Genomic DNA, 24,375 nt, shown 5'->3' with positions numbered 1-24,375 from the left:
CACAAATATTTACTCAAATATTTGCAGTTTACCTCATTGAATCTGAAATTCACTGATTTTGCTGTCATAATCATTTGTGACAAGTCAAAAAAGTGTGCCGGACCGGGATTCGAACCTAGGTACTTGTCCATAGCAGTTAGTTATCTTCTGAACCAGTCACGTGGGTATGCATCACGTACCAGCTGAAAGTTTCAACTTGCCTCTGGATCCTCCCCATTTCTTTCTTGTAACAATTTTGTGATTTTTCCCTTTATCAGTAAAGCGTATCAGACCTTTCCAAACAGCAACTAATATTAGTTATATAGTAATACCGATAGGTTTTGTGTTGATTACGTAATGGATTTTCAGTAATCTGGAAAGAAATTGGGTCTCGTGCAACTTTCTGAGTGAATAGTTCCAAATATTAGTTTTTATCAGGACTTACTTGGAATGACATTCTTGTGGTTACAAATTCTTATAATGGATTCAGAAGTTTGCTGCTTACTTGCATTTGTTCCAGTTATGAGCAAATGAATTCAATCAACTGAAAATACATTACAAGTACATCTGATTCTTGATAGTTATTAACAAAAGTACTATTTTAAATACATTAATAGGATACATAGGAGGAAATGCCTTTAATACAGAAAAATTGTCCCTTGCATTTATATTGATATAATTATCCAGATTAAGAAGTTTTATATCCGTTGTGGAAGTAACGTCTTAGCAAATAAATTTCATCTCCGCGTCGACGATTTAATAATGGGTGAAACTGCTTTAATAGAGATGGAAACTGCTTCCCCACTGTTTTCAGCACGGCGTGGGAGGCAATAATAAGCCTGTAATAAAGAAGTGCGGCATGCAAAATTTTTCGGATGACCCAAAACTTTTTGGGGTGAATGCTTGCCACCTACGAATCGACTGCAAAAAAATGGCTCTGAGCACTATGGGATTCAACTGCTGTGGTCATCAGTCCCCTAGAACTTAGAACTACTTAAACCTAACTAACCTAAGGACATCACACACATCCATGCCCGAGGCAGGATTCGAACCTGCGACCGTAGCAGTCCCACAGTTCCGGACTGCGCGCCTAGAACCGCGAGACCACCGTGGCCGGCTCGAATCGACTGCAGTCGTTATCCTCAGAATTCAGCATTAACTTCCATCTACAGTTGTAAATAGTTTTATCACACAGTTATAATGTTTAAGTTCAGCATTGTGCCTGCAACAAGAGATAGGCTAGAACTACGAAGGAATTCCGTTTCGTCATAGCACAGATTTCTCTTGTTTTGTCTCATTATACTCTTAATTTAAACAAATTTTTATTGTAGGGCGTAACATTGTGCACAGACTTGTTTTTAGCGAATTTTAAGACAAGTGTAAATGAAATTTTTGGTACGAGCCCTCGAGACAGCAGCTCTAATCTAGCAGGGTCTGGAGATCTAGTTGCCAACGACACGTTTCAATTAGTGAGAAGTGGTCCTTGGCGTATCCACAACTGTGTTCATAAGGCACAAAAAATGCACGTGGGTTCTATCGGCTTCTGTCGATTTCTCCAAACGGAAGGAGTCAGAGGGCAGAGTTATAAATTCGTGCCTACTCGTACAGTACATGCAAGGTCTGTTACACATTATGAGAGGACGAGTGCACCGCTTTTAAATGTAACGTTAGGACGTCCACGTTAAATAGATTCCTGAAATAATCTCGACCTATTCAGTTTCTCATTCACACCTACGGGAGAGTTGCAGTGAAACGCGCCCTGAACTCAACGCCGTACTATACGTGATGGGGACACTATTATTTGCCCACAGCATTGTTAACAGAAGTAAAAGTACTGTAGTACTGAAGACACTGAGAAGAGCTTCACGAATAAAATTTTCTTATTCCGTTTAGAGAAGTCATTCGTGTCATCTGTCTGCAAATTGTGAAAGTTTCGCGTTCTATCACGTTTTAACACTCTGTATGTTATATTCTCTGAGACGGAATTTGGGGGCAACCCGGCATTTTCCTACACGAGAGTGCGAAATCGCGTAAATACCGCGTTCAAGTTGGCCGGCATATTCGGCGCACGGTCGTTAATGTGCCGCGCGGATTCGAGCCGGGTCTGGCTATAACTTCCCAGTCTTGCAAGCTAACGCGCTACGCTTTACGCTGCACGAGCAGGGGTGGATAATTAATGAAAGAGTTCACTGTATTTCGTTATGTACGCCAATCACACGAAATTCACGGAGTTCTGTTACGTGTAGCTTCAAATTACAGTTTCATTACGCAGTGATTTCCATAGCGCGAGAAAAGATCACAAAATTACCGAGTACTCGAAATGTTGTGGGCCGACAGAGGAGAGCTACACATGCCATGTAGACAGCTTAACATAAAATAACATAAAAAGGCATGAAATCAAAGAGTCAGTTAAAGAATTTGTGTTCGAATTTAGAGAAGGTATCATTGTCGTACCTGTACCACAGAAACGAGATACGGATTCGTTGTGTGGAACCATGGTGACGAACTCCTCGGAGACTTCCTAAGACACCCGAAAAGTCTCCATGCTAACATGTAATTTATCATATTGGTAGAGAAGGACCAACAGTTGCCCTTTCTAGATATGCTGGTTACGTGGGAAAGTGAAAACTTGAGACAAAGCGCGTTTCGAAAACCGACACAAACGGACTAATACCTGCACAAACTGTCGAATCCCAATGCGAGCCAGAAAAGAGATGTGATTAATATGCTGGTAACGAGAGCAAGACGAATATATGAGCCGCAGAACCTCAGACGCGAGATGCGACGCCTCGAAGGAGTTCTGAGGAACTCTTGGTACTCCACCAGTTACATAAGGAGTCACAGAATCAAACACTCGGCGAAGTAACACATCGAAAAAAGAAATGTCGGGTAGGGGCTTTCTGCCATACTGTCACAGAGTGACGGAGGGAGCCTGCCGTATATTGCGCAAACTTGGCATAAGGACTTTTTATAAACCGAAGAAGTTATGGTGTCTCAGATTGGCAGAGGAGAAAAGGGACCAACTTGCAAAGTCGGGAATATACAGCATACCATGTTAATGTGGAAAAGGCTAATTTCATCTTAACTGCAGATCTGATGATGACAATAGTCTAAATGTCATAATAAATGAAAATGTATTAAGCGATCTACACGGCTTTATTGTCAGTACCCCAAAATGATTGCAGACTCTTTTAGGGAATATATTTCCTTAGCTAATGAATCCCACAGTGTGTACTTCCTTTATAATTTCACCTGAGGGAGTAGTTTTGGGTACTCCTCCACGAGCTGCATTTTCAAAGGCAGTGAGGAAACGTTTGGATCCAGACTTCCATCTTTCATCTGTTTAAAATGAAGAAGCAGACCTCTTATAACTCTTCATCAGCTTTGGTTGGAGTTCTGTTGCTAATAAACCATCCAAACCAAGAATTTTGTTTCTACAACGTATTTCAATTTGTACCTTTGAAAGAATTGCATAAAACGCAAGAGTTTAAATTAAAATATTGCACATATCAATTTGATGCTTAACTTCCGTACCATACATGACAAACGCAAAATTTCATGAACGTCGTCTCTGTGCAGGGACCAGAACTTTCCCCCTTGTCGTAAAAATTTGTTTGCTCTCATTTATAGTCACTCCCGAGACTATATCAAATTATCAACTACTGTAGTGACATAACAGCTTTCACATGCCTCAAAGATGTTGTACCCGTGGACATGCCTGGCTTCAGCTCGATGTGGAAACACATGGAATTCTGTGCATCCGCTAATCACACACTTGCTGGTCCTTATGATCCCCATCCTTGGATGTTTGATGGATGATAACGAGCTTCGTGTTGTCTCCAAAGCAATACACGTCTGCACCTTATCAGGTGGGATTGACGGAGGACATCGAAAGGGTGCAAAAAAGGACAGCTCGTTTTATACTATCATGTAACAGGGGAGAGAGTGTGGCAGATATGATACGCGAGTTGGGATGGAAGTCATTAAAGCAAAGACGCTTTTCGTCGCGGCGAGATCTATTTACGAAATTTCAGTCACCAACTTTCTCTTCCGAATGAGAAAATATTTTGTTGAGCCCAACGTACATAGGTAGGAATGATCATCAAAATAAAATAAGAGAAATCAGAGCTCGAACAGAAAGGTTTAGGTGTTCGTTTTTCCCGCGCGCTGTTCGGGAGTGGAATGGTAGAGAGAGAGAGTTCGATAGTGGTTCGATGAACCCTCTGCCAAGCACTTAAATGTGAATTGCAGAGTAATCATGCAGACGTAGATGCAAGTTAAACTGGTATGCAATTAAATGAAACAACTAGTTTACTGCTACCAGTCACCGTTTTATTTTTTCCACGGCGCGTTTCGAAGGTTTAAACCTCCATCATCGGGTAGATTTACATGAGTTAGTATTACATATGTGTGTGTGTTGTCTAATGATTTTGGAGGAACTTGTGGCACTGCTTAGTGGAGAAACAAGACACTATTTCAGAATATGGTTTTGGATTACTTTTGACAATCAGTTTAATTTTTTCTCAAAAGTAATCCAAAACCATATTCTGAAATAGTGTCTTGTTTCTCCACTAGGCAGTGCCACAAGTTCCTCTAACACAACACAACACAACACATAAACACGTATTTAATACTAACTAATGTAAATCCACCCGATGATGGAGGTTTAAACCTTCGAAACGCGTCGTGGAAAAAATAAAACGGTGACTGGTAACAGTAAACTTGTTGTTTCATTTAATGTCAGTAACAGTCACGGTAAAGCCTAACCTAAAAATGGTATTCAATTATTTGTAGACAGACGTGTTGACGTGTACTCCTCTGCAAAGGCTCCCTGATGTGAACGGTAAACGACACGCTGCTCAGTAATTTGTATTTTCCGTCGTTCAAATTTGCGACTACTAGTTTTACAGATATTGTATATTTTCTTCCTGATCCTCAGGTGTTGAATATGTCTTCTTGTTATATTCCTAAGTTACACGTGGTTGATTGTTTTTCTGGACTCTCAACCTCTTTCTGGGTCTATCTCAAGACACTTTCCCTATTAGTCTATAGGTATATCGTTTTTAATTATTTTGGATGTGCTGTTTTCTTTCATCCCTTATTACTTGGACTCTGCATTATTTTTACAACATCAAATCAGTTCGATACTACTTTTAACACTGCGTCATCGCCTGATTACCGTACCCTTTATTCTATGTGTAGCCAATAGTAAGGTACTCGTCTTCATTTCGAGCTGCTATTTTGCTTGCCCCACTGCCATATAATACGTATTTTACTGTCATTGCTTTATAGAACTTTATTTGAATTTGTTTCCTTATCTTTTTATCCAGTATTTTGTATGTGGTGCCAATGATATAACGGAATATTTCTATTTTCTTCATCATATCTAGTTTTGTGAAGACGTTGAACTTATAAACTCTATTTTCTAATCATTTTAGAATTTGACTTGGGACCAGATCTTAGCCTTTGGAAGCCAAACATTTTCTTTTCTCAGTGAATAAATGGCTACACGGCAACCATATGTATAACTGAAATTTTACTGTAATTTTAATCTACAATAAAGTTTAAGAAATATCACCCAAGCACACACAGAAATTATCTATCCTGTTAATCCTCTACGGTGTAGAAAGAGCTGTCAAGGAGAAGTAATGTAAATTCTTGTAAAAACTGTTTTCATTTTGTGCCACGAAATTTCATTAAGAAGATGGGCGTTTAAATATTTTTCTGATTGCATGCTTCGCTAATTTTCATTAGTGTTAAGTTGTAAACAGTGGAAGCCTTTTTTCGTAGTGATATGTTTATCAATACTGATATTATTTTCAAATTGCGACTTGTTCTTGGCAACTTTGTAATACAGTTACTAAGTATTGCAGTTTTGCTGGTGTGCATATGGTAGTTTTGTGCACTACCACATTGATAACAATATATTCAACTTCAGAGTCAGTTGTTTTGCTTTTTCGATAAGTTAGGGTTTTATTAATTTTTGTTCAATTTATACATACCTGAGTGTTTCTTTTTTTACACATTATACCGCATAATAAAAAATCGTTACTTGTTAAGGAAATATCTAATTATCAGCAGCAGTTGTCCTGATATGGACGCCTTCGAAACAAACGCAGTATCTCTTAGTACCATAACTTCAAGTTCTCTCCATAAGGGTAAGTTTTATACCTACCCGTAACGAGGCCAAATTGTAGTGTTAGCTCTGAAGAGTTTCCAGGATCGTTTTCCAATAGTTTCCAAGTATGGAGCATTTTGTACTTATTCTGAGGGAAGAAAGGGAAGGAGAGAAAGAGTATCGATCAGTCAGTAAGCGAACGACACGCGGAATAGAATGTGCAGCAGGATAGTCACACCTGAACCAGTGTTCCTCTTAAAACTTTAAGTCGCAGAATATTCATCGAATGGATAACGAATAACTTGTGTGTTTTGGTGGCTTACCCAATTACTATGTCGCACAGGCTGGAGTTCTACCAGATAATTTTTTAAAAGTATCTCATTGTTCACATTTAACAATGAATGCTATAATATATTTTTTTTCAAACACACATAGCAGATGTGCCGACTGTTCCACAATTAAAACATTTATTACATTCTGACTGCAAATACGGGACAACTCAAATAGTAATCGATTTCCTAGTACCATGTGTGATTCTTTGACCTAATTACTAGGCTGTCGGCAGCGTCATTTTTTGTAGCGAAAAGGTTTTTATGGTAATGTACAACTATCGAAACATTATTAATATCAATATAAGAGAGAGTCTTTTGTGAACTCACCATCCTCGAGTTCAAATGGCTCTGAGCACTATGGGACTTAACATCTATGGTCATCAGTCCCCTAGAACTTAGAACTACTTAAACCTAACTAACCTAAGGACAACACACAACTCCCAGCCATCACGAGGCAGAGAAAATCCCTGAACCACAATCCTCGGGGCGGTAGTACCTTCCTACTGGTGAAAGTTACTGGTCATGCCAATATCAGCAGTCGCTTGCTAAATGCTGCAAATCTCAACACGTGGCATAGATATTCTAGGTACAGATGAAGTAAACGCTTACGTCTGCAATCTCTTTACATGTGCAAACTTTGCTAATATGAAACTACAATTGTGTTCCTCTTCAAATTCAGAAGAAACACATGAATAGCAAGTCAAGTGTATAACCAAATGAAGCTAAAATGGCGAGTATTTAGTACCACAGAAATTATTAGAAATAGTGAAAGAGTAAGGTAACCACATGTTTGATTCACAAAGACAGATACAGATTTTTTTGTTCTTTTGCAGTTAGTAGGAAAACAACGTTTACGTATGATACTTACCGTTTTACGCCACAATATTACTCGATACTGTGGGACGCATTGGTTGTTTGCATCGGTAAGCACCACAGAGAGGAAGAACGGCACCTTCTCGCTGTCAGATCCCACGTAATTCTGATGAACTGCAGAGAAAATAAATACGAGGCACGTTCAGAAAGTAAGTTTACTGTGACCATAACGGGCTGTGGTTTTTTGAGGGTTGGCAACACTGAGTGGAGGAGGGAGGGGGGAATCCCATGACCAGAGTGAGCATCGAATGAATACGGCAGTACGTAACCTTACGTTGTAGTTTCCAGTTACGTGAAAGGTGTCGGTAAGAAATTCCGCCAAGTGCGAACCACGTGATGTGATTCGCTTCGTACTCGCGGAAGGAATAACACCAGCCGAAATTTTTTCGCGAATAAAAACGGTTGTTTGGTTGATTTGCGGGAGGGGACCGAATAGCAAGGTCATCGGTCCCATCGTATTAGGGAAGGAAAGGGAAGGAAGTCGGCCGTGCCCTTTCAAAGGAACCATCCCGACATTTGCTTGAAGCGTTTTACGGAAATCGGGGAAAACCTAAATCAGAATGGCAGGAAGCGGGTTTGAACTGTCATCCTCCCGAATGCGAGTCCAGTGTCCTAAGCACTGAGCCACCCCGCTCGGTCAAAACGGTTTACGGCGAAGGTATTATGAACAGAACGAGGGTGTTTAAGTGACGTAGGGTTTTTAGTGGAGGCAGAACAAATGTTCATGACGAACAGAGCAGTGAGACAAGACCTTCCATTTAGGCTGATGAGTTGGTGCAAAAAATCGAGGAAACTATTCGTCAATACCGCCGATTGACAGTGGATGAAATTTCTGCAATGTTCCCACATCTCTAATGAACTCTCTTACACTATACAGTCACAGAAGCGTTGGGATACCGGAAATTGTGCTCATAATAGGTTCCAAAATGTCTGACGGAGCAGCACAAGAAGAATCGAGCCAATAGCGCCGACGATTTTTTTGAGCGACTTGAATTGGAAGGTGCGGATTTTCTGAGCTCTATTGTGACTGGGGATGAAACATGAGTGGGTCATGACACGCCAGAGACAAAAAGATGGTCGCCACAGTGGCGTCACACCTATTCTCCATCTTCTAAAAAATACAAAACCACACTTTCGAGCAAAAACATCATGGCCCAGTGTTTTGGGACCCCAAAGGCATCACTTTTGTCAAATTTCTACCCCAGGCGAAGACCATCAACGCACAACGACATTACGAGACCCTAAAAATCTCAAATGGAACATTCAAAAAGAAGGACAATGCTGACGAGAGCGGTGTACGTGTTGTACGACAATGGTCATCCACACACAGCCAAAAGGCGGTCTTGGACTGATTTCATTGGGTGTTTTGAACCCGCCCTCCCGTATTTTCTTGACTTGGTGCCTTCAGATTATTTTCTTTTCGCTTTTCTGACTGTACAAATGAGTGGAATTAAATATCAACCGACGGGCAGGTGCAGAAGGGGATTCTGAAGTGGGAGAAGGAGCTGGCGGGAGATTTCTTCGAGGAAGACGTAAAGAAGCTTCTATCACGGCTCACTACATGCATTGAACAGGGTGATAATTATTTGGAAGAATAGTCAACAAGTGGATCAACAATATCCCGTAATATATTTTCACGTACACTTCTTCTAAAAACATATAAAAATCTAGTACTTTTACCTTCTGAACATGCCTCGTAACAGGAGAACATTAAGCAAAACTGTGTGGCGCAGATTTCATGGCCTACTACATACGTAAATAATTATTAGACGAATAAGAAAACCCACAATTATATCAAGTGATCTTTCTTAGTTACTTTTATTATATCTATAGCAAGAGTTCCTTAGGTCTAATTTATATCTTGGAAAGATGAAAAAGGAATCATATTGAATTACACTGACAGTTTCGAAGTAAAGGTACAGAGACAGATGAAGCACAAACGAGAATTAGTATTCTATTACGTGCTGCTTCTATTCGATTGGGCGCAGCGGCAAAGACAGAAAACGCAACAGTTCAGTCGACAGCTTACCGATACACGACGACAAAGCGAGACTGCATGTTGGTGCCCTTAAAAGACGGTAACTGAGGAAATTGCAGTTCGCAACTTTAGATAGTTCCTCTTGTTATTTGTGAGAGTGAGCAGTGAGAATAGATCGTGCGCAGTTGGCTCCATAGGTTTCCTGCAAATCTCTTAATGACGATATTAAAACATTGTCAAAAAGGTGGCAAAAAAATGAACAGTGCCGTGCGTGCAAATAGTTTTTCATATGTTTTGAAAATATAGTGCTTTGAAATATTCCCGGTCACGCTTCATTCATATCGTTACATAACACACGTGCGTTAACGACAGCAAAACTCCAATACTACCCAGGCAACGTTGGTGTCCACAGCAGGGATATGCTGTACGATATCATCCACACATGGACACATTTATTGCTGATACCCAGACCTATTACCCTTGGATGGTCCTACAAGGGTAATTCTCAAAATAGTTTACATTTGCATGCAACACGAGAAAGAAAAGACTTAGCGGCACTTACTGTAGGAATATTGTAGGAGTACAGACCTAGTAATCCGAGAGTCAAGTTCGCTGTGACGTTGTGCCCTGGGAGAGAAAAGGTTTGTAATGGCCGCAGCAATCACAAATAGGCCGACTATGACGTGCGCACAGTTATAAAAGCTATTCACCGTTAAATTTGTGCACTTTATGGAGATAATACCATGAATTATAGTGCTCTGAGACAACTGAAATTTCTAGAGCAAATGAACGACTCATAATTAAAAATCTGGCCAATTTATTTACGTTTTACAACTACGTTTCTTCGAATTAGCGACTGAAAAACTGGGCTAATGGAAGAGATTTACTTGTTGGTTGCCAAGATTTCTTTCTGATGATTATCATGCCCCCCAGAATAGGTTCGGCTCTCACGTTCCTGCTGGGGTGCACAGACGAAGGTTGTCATTCCTTGATCAAATTGTTATGGGCCATGAGACGTGGCGTTCGTATGAGACTTACAAGAAATCAGTTACTCAATGAGCTAAAACCAGTTCATCACAAAAACTTGTAAAATACTGTCCTACATTTTCTTCGTAGAAAGCCTTGGACACTATCTTTTGGATTAGGAATAGTATACTGATGGCTCGGTTATTCGTATGAGACACACGCTCAAATTACCTACTGCCACAGTAGTTTCATTGCAAAACTACTGGTAAAAGCAGTAGTACAAACTCAAATTTACGTTGTAATAACGTTACATATGCTTACTTCCACTGCCAATGATCTCCTCAACTCGGCCACGACAAAAAAAAAAGAAAAGAAAAAAGTCGCATGCCGCAATCTGCTACAGTCACATAGCACAACAACCGCTCTGACTGTTGCTTCGAACGCAATAAGTGACTGACACAGTGCGCTACATTCATACAAGAACTAGTGTACCACTAGATGTCTGTATTGCAAAAGCGTCGGTGGTTTCAAGGAACTGATACTTAAAAAACAACAACAATAATAATAATAAAGTGGTGGATTCAGGCACAAAACCATAGTACTCGAAGGTTTAATACACTGTATATTGCAGTGTTTGCTTTACAGTGTGACGTCATACCTAAAGCGAATGACAGCTAGGGTACAGAGAGTAGTACTGCTGTAGCAACGGAGTTATATGATGATAGACGTGTCGCTGTTACAAGCAGTCAGATAAACTAAATCGCTTTTTAGGGAGTGTAAACATTATTATACACTGCTGCTTTTCACTCATAAAATATGTTTGCATTCAAACACACTGGATCTTTCATCTTATAATACAGTATATTTAGAAGTTATGTCAACCTGCACCTATATTCTGTTACGGAATTGTGCTCATTGGGTCCATTTGAGAAACAGTACTCACACCAATGCCTGCACATGAAACGCTGAAATGATTGTCGTGAATACTGCCTTGGCATTAAATGTAAGCTCAACAACATAACGGAGTTGTGGAAATAAAATTTGGAACACACAATAATATTTTAATTACTAGCTGATATATGATGGCTAGGTTAAATGTTCTCGGTCCGGTACGGACATGGTGTTGATACAAACTACTTTTTCTATATTTTTTCATGCTGGGTAATAAAGTAAATAATGTGGTAACTTGGATTGCGTAATAGTTTTTGCAAAGCTTTGCGTTGGAGCCGTATTGTGTCTGTTTCGCTCAAATTGATACACTGGATGTGGAAGTACTTCTCTTGGAGATGAACTACGTTAAGAATGTCCAAAAGATGCAAGTGCAGGTGGAAACATCGACAGGGCTTACAATAATGTGCTGTTTTATCGCAGAATACAGGTATATGAAATAACCATATTAGAAGAAAGAGTGGAATATATTATGTCTGAAGGATTAACAGTGAGAATGATTTATGTGTGGCAGGTTGCACATTTACTGAATGTAGGCCAAAAAAGAACAAGTATACCAATGCTGGGAAGGATTCAAAAATAATTCACGTGATTTTGTGCGTGGATTTGTTACTGTGGGTGAGAAGTTGGTCTATCTCTTCTTGTCAGTGGACAACAACTGAACCAAGTCCTCTGCCTAGGATAAGACTACGTGCGGTTTGACCTGAAAGTTCACTCATACACTGCCAGGCCGACATCATTTCACCTTGCCTCATAAAATTTGAGTTACATACACAGTATAATTTTAACAATAGGGTATATCATAATGAATAGCGATAACTAGCACGGCTTGGAGTATGCCATTAGTAAAACCAAAAACGTCCCAGTAAACATGAGTACTCAAACGAGATAACTGCTACTGTGTGGTTATGAGTGGCCACTGAGTAGAGTATAAAATATTGTTTTACTTAGTATTTGAAATATAAACTTTTCGGTAACGTCCCCGTGTTACTGAACTCAAATTTCACCCATGGGCCGATGGTTGGGGAGTGTGGTGCATGCTGACGTAAGGCGACATACAACGCGCCAATGTGTTCCAGGATGGATAACCTGTAAAGCATTATTAGGATGATGCACCAGAGTAGCTGCTTAAAATAACTAGTCTTTATTCACGACAGACTGTTTCGGCATTTAGCACCATTGTCAAGTATCTGCGGATACAATTTTGGTGTGAACGTGTATAAATATGAATGTCACTTATATTAAAGTGACTATATTATACTCATGTTTAGACTGATGTCACGTCCATATTACGTCGTTAGTAAGCTGTCTTACATCTGTCCATGTTTTGATAAGATGGTAAATGACACAAATATATTGAAAATATTACGTTAATTACGGTTTGACAGTAGTTTGACAGTTCAAGTATTATGGCGTAATATGTTTACAAAGATTATGCGCATGGTTCAAAATGGTTCAAATGGCTCTGAGCACTATGGGACTCAACTGCTATGGTCATCAGTCCCCTAGAACTTAGAACTACTTAAACCTAACTAACCTAAGGACATCACACACATCCATGCCCGAGGCAGGATTCGAACCTGCGACCGTAGCAGTCGCACGGTTCCGGACTGCGCGCTTAGAACCGCGAGACCACCGCGGCCGGCTTATGCGCATGAACAGGGACATTATTTTACTAACTAAATTTTGTCACGATTATCTTTGGTTGTTGCATTATTTCCAATAATCATGTCATTATCTGACATACGGGATATATTAAGCTGCTGGCCCTAAGGAAGAAAAATATGTTGACGATATAGTCTGCAAAGGGCCTGTAACGTGCTCTCCAAGATTTTTGTCCTAAATCTCTATCTGGGTGAATCTCAAAAAGTCAAATGTACAGCACGCCGTCGGTACAGATGAAGAGCAGGAGAACTGAATTGTAGATTCTTGTCAAGATTACCGATCGAGGTGGCGCAGGGGTTAGCACAGTGGACTCCCATTCGGGAGGACGACGGTTCAAATCCGCGCGCGACCATCCAGATTAAGGTTTTCCGTGATTTCCCTATATCGCTACAGCAAATACCGGGATGGTTCCTTCGAAAGGGCACGGCCGATTTCGTTCCGCATCCCTGAAACAACCCGTGTGCTCCGTCTCTAATAACCTAGTTGTCGACGGAACGTCGAGTCCTAATCTTCTTTCCATCTTTGTCAAGATTTAATATGTGATTCGGGTATGTTTCAAAGAATTCGCAACTCACTGCAAAGACGTGTGTATTAGTACCAAATAGGACAACACAGTACAGTGATGTGGGTGCGGTTAGTTAGCATAGATTAGTAACTATCTCAGAAATTAATTGTCTGCGGACCCATGTTTACTGGCATGTTTTTGTTTCTATTAACGTGTATACCCTCACCCCCCCCCCCCCCCGCCTCTCTCTCTCTCTCTCTCTCTCTCTCTCTCTCTCTCTCTCTCTCTCTCACACACACACACACACACACACACACACACACTCTAAAAAGTAGCAGATGTGACGCTAAAGGGATGGAGAGCAATCATGCATTTTCTTCAACTCAGGTAAGGTGTGCTAGAGAGGGTTGTTAGTATATGAGAAAATATTTAATCATACAGTGCATTTCCACATGACATGAACTGCGTATAATTATTAGCGGGGGACACAAATGAAAAACTAAATACATTGAATGTGTCTTTCGTTGATAAATGATTCATGGGTCATAAATTCCGCAGTTTTCATGCTTCTTTTCGCCGAGTAGTATGAGCACTCTTTTTCTTCAAATTGCTGCAGACTGTAATGATTGATGAAAGTTAGAATATTTACTGGCATGAATCGCCACTAAAACGACAGAGTTCTTTCTGTCCAGAGGTACTGTTAAACGTTCTCTCTTTGATCATATACCAGCAGAGTGCGAGGCGGTGGGAAGGACGGGAACAGATTTGCCTCCCTTTAACGTGACAACCACTGAATTAAACATGCAAGCGCCGCTAGAAATCTCTCCATCTTGGTACTTACGCTTGCCGAGAAAGTACTTGAAGTACCAGCGCGTCTGGTACTCTGGGTTCTCGAGGACCGGCGTGCTCGGTGAACCGAACATCTGTAAACACAAGAGACATGGTCATCAACTATAACGCCCACGCCACACCTCACTGCTGGGAGATACGTGGTCGCTGCAACTTTCCATCCAACAGCTGCGCTGTAGCTACAGGATGAAAACTGTATGTGATTCAGGCCCTGTCGAATATTTGACACATGTTAACAGATTCGTAGTGAATGAAACCGGAAAACAGACAAGTGAAGCTAATCTTCTTTCGTAAAATGACGTAAATGGAAAGTGTTACATCATGAACGTTAGCAAACTGATAATCCTGTGTTTTCAGTATACAGTGTGCTCGAAATTATTCGTTCAGATTAATACAGGATTAAACAACGTCATATATATGTACTCAATGTCAGTTTCGGATGGTAGGGAGGATTTACGCAGAAGGTAGTTTAGCATGCTTATTACAGCAGTAGCATTTACAAAAACTGCTCGAATGCGCGATCATTGGACTGTATGCACGTAGTATATCGTCGACCCTTTGATTGTCGTGTCTGTTTGCAGTTTTCTGGCATGTCCGCAATGGTACCAGCAGCTACGGCATTTCTGGCGAAGAATTCTTCTACAACGGTTTCATACGACAGCTGCTTCATATGCCCCTAGAGGAAGGAACCCAGACACGTGGGGTCAGGTGACCTAGGTGGCCAGCCCACAGGGCCGATCCATAGATTCAGCTCTCAGATGATTCCTCACAGCAATGCTGAAATGGGCTGGCGCACTATCGTGTTTGATGCACATCGTTTGTCTAACATTCAGAGGTACATTCACAACCAGTACAGCCGACCATCAGCACAAAGAGCAGTTTTGTCTGTATACATTTCCAGTCAGCTGCGCGGACACAACAGCACCGCTAACAAAATGTTTAAACCAATCAACAAGTTTACTGTTTACTGTTACCAGTCACTGTTTGTTTATCTTCACGACGCGTGTCAAAGTTTTAAACCTCCATCATTAGTTGGATTTACATTTGTTAGTATGACGTGTGTGTGTGTGTGTGTGTGTGTGTGTGTGTGTGTGTGTGTGTGTGTGTGTTGTGTTAAGATTTTTTGGAGGAACTTTTAACACTGTCTCGTGGGAGAAACAAAACACTATTTCAAAACGTGGTATTGGATTCCTTATGACAAAAAGATTAAACGTATATCTAGTGGTAAAAATAAAATAAGTAAACAGAGTACCTCTAGTTGCGACAGATTCGTTTCACTGCCGTAACACATCACATATATACTGTCATATTTTGTAAGCAAATATGGTGTCGGGAAACTATTAGGTTCAAGGATCACATAGCAGAAGAGAAACATTATCACAAAGTTCAAAGAATATCCATCGTAACAACATTATTACAGAATAAATTTTAAAGGATTTTGGAGATCTTTGTTTTGAGGTGCTGAATACATGCGTTGGAATAAATATTTCAGATGGTATATAAATCCGATTTTGTCAAGTAAATATAGTTTAAACTTCTTACTCGAGTATATAAAAGATAACATGTTGCAACTTTTCAGTACAATAATTATGTTGGCTACAGTGGTAAAATTATACACAAATAACGGTTTTGGTTGGTATTCGCAGATAGAAATGAAAGGCTGGATGCAGAGCGAGAGCAAGAGGAAGAGAAACAGAAAGTGAGACAAGGAGTGAAGGTGGAAGTAGTGACTGGATGAGAGCAAACTTTCCAAAGCAGGAGTTCTTAGGATTATAAACCCCAACGTTCTGGCAGTTATTTCATGTAACAGATGTAATATATAAAGATCCAACAGCCAGAATACAAAAAGAGATTAAACACATCTCAAACAACATCAACTTCCTACTCACCATCCAAGACGCAAGAAACATTGTAACAATGTGCCCACAGGTACCTTGCCTTTGATCACAACCAATGATAAAAAAAAAACCAGCCCAACATTGAAATCCAACAAAATGCTCTTCAAAATTCTCAAAGAAGCATACACATTCAATAATGAGAGAACACTTAAAAACAGAGCAGAATTTACACAACATGTGAAAAATATAGAAGTTCCTGATGCAGGTACACTTACCACATTTGATATAACAAATCTTCATTTCTCTGTGCCAATAGATCCTACGCTATAGATAATTAATGCCAACCAACAGAAGCACAAAAAAATCCCTTCAACTCACATTACTGAACTAATGGACTTGCTCGAATTCACACTTTCACACAACTATCTTAACAATAAAATCTACAAACAGGCAGATGCCTGGTAATGGGGTAAAACATCTCAGGATTGTTAGCTGAAATATTTATAAGTAATTTAGAAGCCAAATCCTGAATTACAATCACCACCTCCTCAAAAATATCATCTACTACTACTACAGATACCATCATTTTAATCAATGGCACAAAAGATGACATCAATGAATTGAACCAGTTATTCAACAAATCCCATGAAAACATGAAATTCACAGTTGAACATCAAGTAGATGACAGTATCAATTTTTTAGACCTTGCCATTAGAATAAAGAATAAGACATCAGTTTTTATATAACATGCTTAATAAAATATACATAGCACCAATAGCAATAATAGCACCAATAATTTCTGTAACAAAGCTAAACGACCCTTGAGATGGTGATATCGATATTTTTTAGGAAGTTTTACATGTTTGACAAACCAGTTTGGAACTGTATTATTACAATTTTGGCATGATCTCTTTTTGTCGACGAGACTGACGTGTACCAAGCGAACTTGGCTTTCAGTATTATAAATTAGAATACAAGAGTATTTTCGTGCACTTGGGGGTAACATTTCGTACTAATGTCGATACGATCAAAAATTCCAAATGAAATAAAATTTTATCATTTAATATCCGTTATATGTTGAACATATGCAACAAGTGTAACAAGTATCAGACTGGTGCTTCACGGTGAATCACTTCCCATTTCCGTTAATATATTAGCCATTTATCACTGCTGTTGGAGGACTGCGAATGGAAAAATTTAGTGTGTGTGTGTGAAATCTTATGGGACTTAGCTGCTAAGGTCATCAGTCCCTAATGTTACACACTACTTAACCTAAATTATCCTAAGGACAAACGCACACACCCATGCCCAAGGGATGACTCGAACCTCCGCCGGGACCAGCCGCACAGTCCATGACTGCAGCGCCTAAGACCGCTCAGCTAATCCCGCGTCGAAAAATTATGGTTTCTGTGTCAACACAAACTTTCATTATGTGATCAAAAGTATCCGAACACGCCTATATAATGCGTAACTTGGCCACGATATGCAACGAGAGGCGGTCCCGGCAGTATGGAATGAGCCGCGGAGTATTGTGTTATCAGTAGAGAAGCAGTAACAGGAGAGCAGGTAGGTCATGAGGGGTAAGTGGTTTCAAACGTGAACTAGTCACTGGATGTTACCTGGGTAACAGATTCATCAGGGACATTTCAACTCTGATTGTGAAGTGAAAACGCGAAGGATCAACAGCAGCTGCACCAAGACCAGGCGCATCTCATGAACTGATGGACGGAGACAGTCTAGTACTGCAGAAGGTAGTTGAATAAAAATTGCATGACATCAGTGCAAAGATTCACTGATGAGTTTCAAAGGACTACCAACCGTCCATCTAGCACAATGACTGCGCGTAGGGAGTTACAAAAGGATGGGCTACAATGGACGAGTAGCTCATCATCAGCCCACATTTGGTTCAAATGGCTCTGAGCACTATGGGACTTAACTTCTGAGGCCATCAGTCCCATATAACTTAGAACTACTTAAACCTAACTAACCTAAGGACATCACACTCATCCATGCCCGAGACAGGATTCGAACCTGCGACCGTAGCGGTTGCGCATTTCCAGACTGTAGCGCCTAGAACTGCAAGGCCACTCCGGCCGGCGTGAGAACAGGAACCTATTGACATAAACGAGTTGAAAATCTATTTATATAGTCCTGAATACCACATACTGGATACAAAGACGTATTGTGTTGCACATCATATAACTGAATTTTTGACAAATGATTTTCAACCCTTGCTTAAGGTACGTAATAGCACAACATGTCCTTTCACTTCTATAGATGTAAACATAGTCGTTAAAAACGCGAAGCAGGCTACTCTCAAAGAGTATACAGAATGAAATTTTCACTCTGCAGAGGAGTGTGCGCCTATATGAAACTTCCTGGCAGATTAAAACTGTGTGCTGGACAGAGACTCGAGCTCGGGACCTTTACCTTTCGCGGGCATCTACCATCTGAGTTACCCAAGCACCACTCACGCCCCGTCCTCACAACTTTACTTCCGACAGTACCTCGTCTCCTACTTTCCACACTTCACAGAAGCTCTCCCATATTACATCCAAGTAATTTGGGCAGCCGGATTTCTTAAAGACAACACCAGAGGGCCGCCACACTAGCCACGGCCACCAGACGGCGATCTAAGAGCCAACAGAGGTCGCTGGTTCTACGGACTTCTTTACTACGTCAGCCATATGACACGAAGTAAGCCCGACTGTGCCATGGCCGAGAGTTGTACTTAGGCCAGTGTATGGGCCCTCAAACTCCAGTCCACTAAACAAAAAAGTTCAAATGTGTGTGAAATCTTATGGGACTTAATTGCTTAGGTCATCAGACCCTAAGCTTACACACTACTTAACCTAAATTATCTTAAGGACAAACACACACACCCATGCCCGAGGGAGGACTCGAACTTCTGCCGGGACCAGCCGCACAGCCAGTTCACTTCAGTTGGGCTTCCTGGGCCAGGCGTCGAATGCATGCGCATTTCTTCAATCATGAGCTCACTCCAGAGCTAGTGCGCATCTGTCACTGCCTTCTGAGCCAGTTCTCGCACCCCAGAACCTGCAAGGATTCTTCCAGACGAGGAAGTGTCGTTGATATAGTGACTGACTACTGGACTTTTAATATTTCGGTGTTTGTGATTATACCAGCTTCACTGGACTTAAATTTGTCATTGTTAACGTTAACTCTTAACTAGTTTTTTCGAGACTTCATTTCAGAACTCTTTCTTTTCTCCGTTACCAGAACTTCTGCCTAAAGCACTGTGTTATGTTCAAGCTAGAAGAATTTATCTTGTTGACGATTGTTTCAAGACCTGTTTGCAAGAAGGAAAATTGTGTTCTCTTAATTAAAATAAATTTGATGTTTATTTTGTACATGGGCCTTTAATTTTTGACCGCCTATTTTGGATACGTTAGTGTGTGTTCATGTTGAACAGTGATTGAATAGGACTGTGACGAAAAATAAATGGACGATAGTTGCAAAAGCCACTGCAGAACAGAATGTCACACTGGTGAATCCTCTGAGCACCAAAACAACAAGAGAGTATCTCCAGACGCAGCGAACTGCAGGGCGAGCTGAAATGCAAACACCACTCTTCAATATATCTCCAGACGCAGCGAACTGGAGGGCTCAAATGGCTCTGAGCACTGTGGTACTCAACTGCTGTGGTCATTAGTTCACTAGTACTTAGAACTACTTAAACCTAACTAACCTAAGGACATCACACACATCCGTGCCCGAGGCAGGATTCGAACCTGCGACCGTAGAAGTCGCACGGTTCCGGACTGCGCGCCTAGAACCGCGAGACCACCGCGGCCGGCAACTGGAGGGCGAGCTGGAATGCAAACACCACTCTTCAGTACTGCAAAAGCCCGTAACACGAAAACGTGATTCCAAAGCCATAAAACCTGGACTACAGCCCAATTGAAGGATGTCATTTGGTCGAGTGGGACTTGTTTCACAGTGCTTCTGACTTCTAGCCGAGTTACATCTCAAGACTGAAACATGGTAGGGGTTCGGTGATGATTTTGGAAGCGATATCGCGGTATTCCATGGGTCCCAATGTTACTTTGCAAAGTCGCATTGCTACCAAGGTATTGTAAGGAGGCTGTATAGGTTTTTGTGTTGGTAACGCCACTTAATGTTCTATATGAAAATCACTGACTGTGCTGTGTGAAGTCTGTGGCGGGTTTGCATTGTTGGAATATTTGCTATTGTAGTGTTGGGCAGTTGGATGTGAGCAGCGCGTAGCGTTGCGCAGTTGGAGGTGAGCCGCCAGCAGTGGTGGATGTGGGGGGAGAGATGGCGGAGTTTTGAGAGCGGATGATCTGGACGTGTGTCCATCAGAAAGAGTAAATATTAAGGTAATTACATTGTTTGTTCTCAATCAAAATCTTTCATTTGCTAACTATGCCTATCAGTAGTTAGTGCCTTCAGTAGTTAGAATCCTTTATTTAGCTGGCAGTATTGGCACTCGCGGTATTGCAGTAGTTCGAGTAATGAATATTTTTGTGGGGTAAGTGATTCATAAAAGGTATAGATTATTGTTAGTCAGGGCCGTTATTTTGTGGGGATTATTGAAAGTCAGATTGCGTTGCGCTAAAAATATTGTGTATCAGTTTAGTGTGTTGATCAGAATAAATAAAGAGCGAAATGTCTGAGTACGTTCAGATTTGCTCAGCTGTTTGAAAATCAAATAACGTTAGGGGTTTATGAGCACAGTCATTCATAAATTTCTCTAAGGGGACGTTTCAGTTTATGAGACCATTTTGGCTGATCAGATCCATCCCATGGTACAATGTTTGCCCCCATACGTCAGGGCCCCTGGTTTCGTGAACACGAGAATGAATTGTCACATCTCTCCCGGCCTCCACACCCACCAAATCTCATTATTAATGATCCTTTGTGGTGTACTTTGGAGAGAAGGGCACATGATCAATATCCATCTACATCATCGTTATATGAATGGTTCAAAAGGCTCTGAGCACTATGGGACTCAACTGCTGTGGTTATCAGTCCCCTAGAACTTAGAACTACTTAAACCTAACTAACCTAAGGACATCACACACATCCATGCCCGAGGCAGGATTCGAACCTGCGACCGTAGAAGTCGCACGGTTCCGGACTGCGCGCCTAGAACCACGAGACCACCGCGGCCGGCAACTGGACGGCGAGCTGGAATGCAAACACCACTCTTCAGTACTGCAAAAGCCCGTAACACGAAAACGTGATTCCAAAGCCATAAAACCTGGACTACAGCCCAATTGAAGGATGTCATTTGGTCGAGTGGGACTTGTTTCACAGTGCTTCTGACTTCTAGCCGAGTTACATCTCAAGACTGAAACATGGTAGGGGTTCGGTGATGATTTTGGAAGCGATATCGCGGTATTCCATGGGTCCCAATGTTACTTTGCAAAGTCGCATTGCTACCAAGGTATTGTAAGGAGGCTGTATAGGTTTTTGTGTTGGTAACGCCACTTAATGTTCTACACTCCTGGAAATGGAAAAAAGAACACATTGACACCGGTGTGTCAGACCCACCATACTTGCTCCGGACACTGCGAGAGGGCTGTACAAGCAATGATCACACGCGCGGCACAGCGGACACACCAGGAACCGCGGTGTTGGCCGTGGAATGGCGCTAGCTGCGCAGCATTTGTGCACCGCCGCCGTCAGTGTCAGCCAGTTTGCCGTGGCATACGGAGCTCCATTGCAGTCTTTAACACTGGTAGCATGCCGCGACAGCGTGGACGTGAACCGTACGTATGTGCAGTTGACGGACTTTGAGCGAGGGCGTATAGTGGGCATGCGGGAGGCCGGGTGGACGTACCGCCGAATTGCTCAACATGCGAGGCGTGAGGTCTCCACAGTACATCGATGTTGTCGCCAGTGGTCGGCGGAAGGTGCACGTGCCCGTCGACCTGGGACCGGACCGCAGCGACGCACGGATGCACGCCAAGACTGTAGGAACCTACACAGTGCCGTAGGGGACCGCACCGCCACTTCCCAGCAAATTAGGGACACTGTTGCTCCTGGGGTATCGGCGAGGACCATTCGCAACCGTCTCCATGAAGCTGGGCTACGGTCCCGCACACCGTTATGCCATCTTCCGCTCACGCCCCAACATCGTGCAGCCCGCCTCCAGTGGTGTCGCGACAGGCGTGAATGGAGGGACGAATGGAGACGTGTCGTCTTCAGCGATGAGAGTCGCTTCTGCCTTGGTGCCAATGATGGTCGTATGCGTGTTTGGCGCCGTGCAGGTGAGCGCCACAATCAGGACTGCATACGACCGAGGCACACACGGCCAACACCCGGCATCATGGTGTGGGGAGCGATTTCCTACACTGGCCGTACACCTCTGGTCATCGTCGAGGGGACACTGAATAGTGCACGGTACATCCAAACCGTCATCGAACCCATCGTTCTACCATTCCTAGACCGGCAAGGGAACTTGCTGTTCCAACAGGACAATGCACGTCCGCATGTATCCCGTGCCACCCAACGTGCTCTAGAAGGTGTAAGTCAAATACCCTGGCCAGGAAGATCTCCGGATCTGTCCCCCATTGAGCATGTTTGGGACTGGATGAAGCGTCGTCTCACGCGGTCTGCACGTCCAGCACGAACGCTGGTCCAACTGAGGCGCCAGGTGGAAATGGCATGGCAAGCCGTTCCACAGGACTACATCCAGCATCTCTACGATCGTCTCCATGGGAAAATAGCAGCCTGCATTGCTGCGAAAGGTGGATATACACTGTACTAGTGCCGACATTGTGCATGCTCTGTTGCCTGTGTCTATGTGTCTGTGATTCTGTAAGTGTGATCATGTGATGTATCTGACCCCAGGAATGTGTCAATAAAGTTTCCCCTTCCTGGTACAATGAATTCACGGTGTTCTTATTTCAGTTTCCAGGAGTGTATATGAAAATCACTGACTGTGCTGTGTGAAGTCTGTGGCGGGTTTGCATTGTTGGAATATGTGCTATTGTAGTGTTGGGCAGTTGGATGTGAGCAGCGCGTAGCGTTGCGCAGTTGGAGGTGAGCCGCCAGCAGTGGTGGATGTGGGGGGAGAGATGGCGGAGTTTTGAGAGCGGATGATCTGGACGTGTGTCCATCAGAAAGAGTAAATATTAAGGTAATTACATTGTTTGTTCTCAATCAAAATCTTTCATTTGCTAACTATGCCTATCAGTAGTTAGTGCCTTCAGTAGTTAGAATCCTTTATTTAGCTGGCAGTATTGGCACTCGCGGTATTGCAGTAGTTCGAGTAATGAATATTTTTGTGGGGTAAGTGATTCATAAAAGGTATAGATTATTGTTAGTCAGGGCCGTTATTTTGTGGGGATTATTGAAAGTCAGATTGCGTTGCGCTAAAAATATTGTGTATCAGTTTAGTGTGTTGATCAGAATAAATAAAGAGCGAAATGTCTGAGTACGTTCAGATTTGCTCAGCTGTTTGAAAATCAAATAACGTTAGGGGTTTATGAGCACAGTCATTCATAAATTTCTCTAAGGGGACGTTTCAGTTTATGAGACCATTTTGGCTGATCAGATCCATCCCATGGTACAATGTTTGCCCCCATACGACAGGGCCCCTGGTTTCGTGAACACGAGAATGAATTGTCACATCTCTCCCGGCCTCCACACCCACCAGATCTCATTATTAATGATCCTTTGTGGTGTACTATGGAGAGAAGGGTACATGATCAATATCCATCTACATCATCGTTATATGAATGGTTCAAAAGGCTCTGAGCACTATGGGACTCAACTGCTGTGGTCATCAGTCCCCTACAACTTAGAACTACTTAAACCTAACTAACCTAAGGACATCACACACATCCATGCCCGAGGCAGGATTCGAACCTGCGACCGTAGCGGTCACACAGTTCCAGACTGAAGCTCCCAGAACCGCACGGCTACACCGGCCGGCTCGTTACCTGAACTTGGCACTATTTTGCAGGAAATGTATTTATCCATCCCGAGACGACTGGAAGTTGTTTTGAAAGCGAACATGTTTCCTTCACCGTATCAGTCACGGTAATGTGGTGTGTTTTTAGTGGTTCCATATTTTTGTCGAACTGTGTAAATTGAGAACAACGTCGTAGCCTTCTGTGGGAAAGTTCGACCTGTGAAAGGAATTACCGGAATGTACACCTGCCTGGGCTTTCTGTGTGCTGTAAAATTCCAGCAAGGGAACCTGTATATAGATGTTAGCCGCTCGGAGTGGCCGCGCGGCTTGAGGAGCCATGTCACGGATCGCGCGGCCCCTCCCGCTGGAGGTTCGAGTCCTTCCTTGGGCATGTGTGTGTGTGTGTGTGTGTGTGTGT

General features: G+C 42.2%; 1 protein-coding gene across 2 annotated transcripts in view; it reads right to left on the bottom strand.

Annotated features, from left to right (window-relative positions):
- The window catches only part of LOC126299380 (GTPase-activating Rap/Ran-GAP domain-like protein 3), a 1,486,407-nt gene that overhangs the window by 205,303 nt on the left and 1,256,729 nt on the right, over positions 1-24,375 (bottom strand). For both annotated transcript variants that reach the window (XM_049991244.1, XM_049991245.1), the window contains exons 5-6: positions 14,206-14,287; positions 7,298-7,416 (exon numbers count right to left, since the gene is read on the bottom strand). In XM_049991244.1, coding sequence (XP_049847201.1) covers positions 7,298-7,416; positions 14,206-14,287 — 201 coding nt within the window. The remainder of the gene's footprint in view (positions 1-7,297; positions 7,417-14,205; positions 14,288-24,375) is intronic.

Source organism: Schistocerca gregaria, chromosome X, assembly GCF_023897955.1.
Source record: "Schistocerca gregaria isolate iqSchGreg1 chromosome X, iqSchGreg1.2, whole genome shotgun sequence".
Classification (NCBI taxonomy): Eukaryota; Metazoa; Arthropoda; class Insecta; order Orthoptera; family Acrididae; genus Schistocerca; species Schistocerca gregaria.
The sequence above is the reverse complement of the archived record's forward strand: the minus strand, read 5'-3'. Positions and strand labels throughout refer to the sequence as shown.